This window comes from Mandrillus leucophaeus, unplaced genomic scaffold (genome assembly GCF_000951045.1).
Source record: "Mandrillus leucophaeus isolate KB7577 unplaced genomic scaffold, Mleu.le_1.0 Scaffold163, whole genome shotgun sequence".
Classification (NCBI taxonomy): domain Eukaryota; kingdom Metazoa; phylum Chordata; class Mammalia; order Primates; family Cercopithecidae; genus Mandrillus; species Mandrillus leucophaeus.
In genome coordinates this window covers 2323728-2325547 of record NW_012101621.1, presented here as the reverse complement: position 1 = coordinate 2325547, position 1820 = coordinate 2323728, and the positions used below count along the sequence as shown (strand labels likewise).

Here is a 1820-nt window from a genome sequence, read left to right as displayed (position 1 = left end):
GATGTGAGCCACCGCACCCAACCAAATAATTTTTTTTAGGATAAGTATGTCCCACATTTTATCTGGAAACTCTAAAAGGAGGCCTTCTTCAGATTATTGGAATAATAAGGACAACCGGCTTTCCTAAAACTTTAAAGGAGATCTAAAATTTACTTAGTTATGTCAATATCCAAAAATTCCTGTTGGCCAGGCGTGGTCGCTCACACCTGTAATCCCAACACTTTGGGAGGCTGAGGCAGAAGGATCACCTGAGGTTGGGAGTTCAAGACCAGCCTGGCCAACGTGGCAAAACCCTGTCTCTACTAAAAGAACAAAAATTAGCCAGGCATGGTGGCACACAACTGTAATCCCAGCTACTTGGAAGGCTGAGGCAGGAGAATCACTTGAACCCAGGAGGCGGAGGTTGCAGTGAGCCAAGATTGCACCACTGCACTCCAGCCTGGGCAACAGAGCGAGACTCCATCTCAAGAAAAAAAAAAAAAAGAATGTCAACACTTTTTGCTCATTCCATTTGGGCATTGTCAGTATTCAGGTAAACTGTGCTACAAAAAAAGGGCCCATCAGGCTGGCATGGGTGAGAAATGAACATAAGATTATGGGCTGGGCACAGTGGCTCACGCTTGTAATCCCAGCACTCTGGGAGGCCAAGGAGGGCAGATCACTTTAACTCAGGAGTTCGAGACCAGACCATGGGCAATATGGCAAACCCCTATCTCTATACAAACACAAAAAATTAGCCGGGCATGGTGGCACATGCCTATAACCCTAGCTACTTGGGAGGCAGAAGCACAAGAATCCCTTGAGTCTGAGGAGGCGGAGGTTGCAGTGAGCTAAGATCGCGCCACTGCACTCTAGCTTGGACGACAGAGTGAGACCCTGTCTCAAAAATAAATAAATAAATAACCTATAAGATTACATACTTGATTAGGTGGTCACAAACATAAAGTATACTCAAGTACATAGGAAATTCATTAAGAGTAAATTAACTCAAAAAAAGTTATTAAAATATTCAGCATCAGCACAAAATCAAACTCAAACTTTTGAATTTCTGTCTCAATATCTCCTTTGTTTCAAAGTGGAAAGCAGATGCTTACTGTCCTTGATCAGGATCTTGTCCAGTCAGCATGTCGAACAGAAACTGCCTTCGGTCTTGCTGCTCCTGTGGGTCCAGGTCTATTACTGTATTAAGGGTCAGAGAAAAAAGCAAAGAATCATATACTATTGCAGTGTGAGCCTCAAGACTTTCATAAGTGATATTCATGGTAGTTTTCATGAAAAGATTAGACTCCTTGCCTGGATCTAGAATAACATGGACCAACTGCTTTGAAAATCATTTGTGTGTGTGTGTGTGTGTGACAGATTCTTACTGTGTCAGGCTGGAGTGCAGTGGCGTGATCTCGGTTCACTGCAGTCTCCACCTCCCAAGTTCAAGCGATTCTCCTGCCTCAGCCTCCCGAGTAGTTGGGATTACAGGTGCACCCCACCACGCCCAGCTAATTTTTCTATTTTCAGTACAGACAGGGTTTCATCATGTTGGCTAGGCTGGTCTCCAACTCCTGACCTCAAGTAATCTGCCTGCCTTGGCTTCCCAAAGTGCTGGGATTACAGGCATGAGCCACTGCACCCAGGCTCCTTTGAAATTCTGAATGAAAAAGATTTCCACACTTGAATCAAATATGAGGGTAGGAAAAAAAGATTTCATGCATGACTTTCTCAAATTTTCACTTATGATATGCTCTTTCTTTAAAAACTACTGAAAATATGATCCATTAAAATAAGAAAATAAATCAGATGATGACCAGGAGATAGTAAATCTGGTA

The 1820-nt window shown here is 43.1% G+C and overlaps 1 protein-coding gene across 1 annotated transcript in view; it reads right to left on the bottom strand.

The window, feature by feature from the left end:
* RPGRIP1 (retinitis pigmentosa GTPase regulator interacting protein 1) overlaps window positions 1-1820 on the bottom strand; it is a 100412-nt gene that overhangs the window by 15559 nt on the left and 83033 nt on the right. The window contains exon 22 of the mRNA XM_011976296.1: window positions 1095-1179. Coding sequence (XP_011831686.1) covers window positions 1095-1179 — 85 coding nt within the window. The remainder of the gene's footprint in view (window positions 1-1094; window positions 1180-1820) is intronic.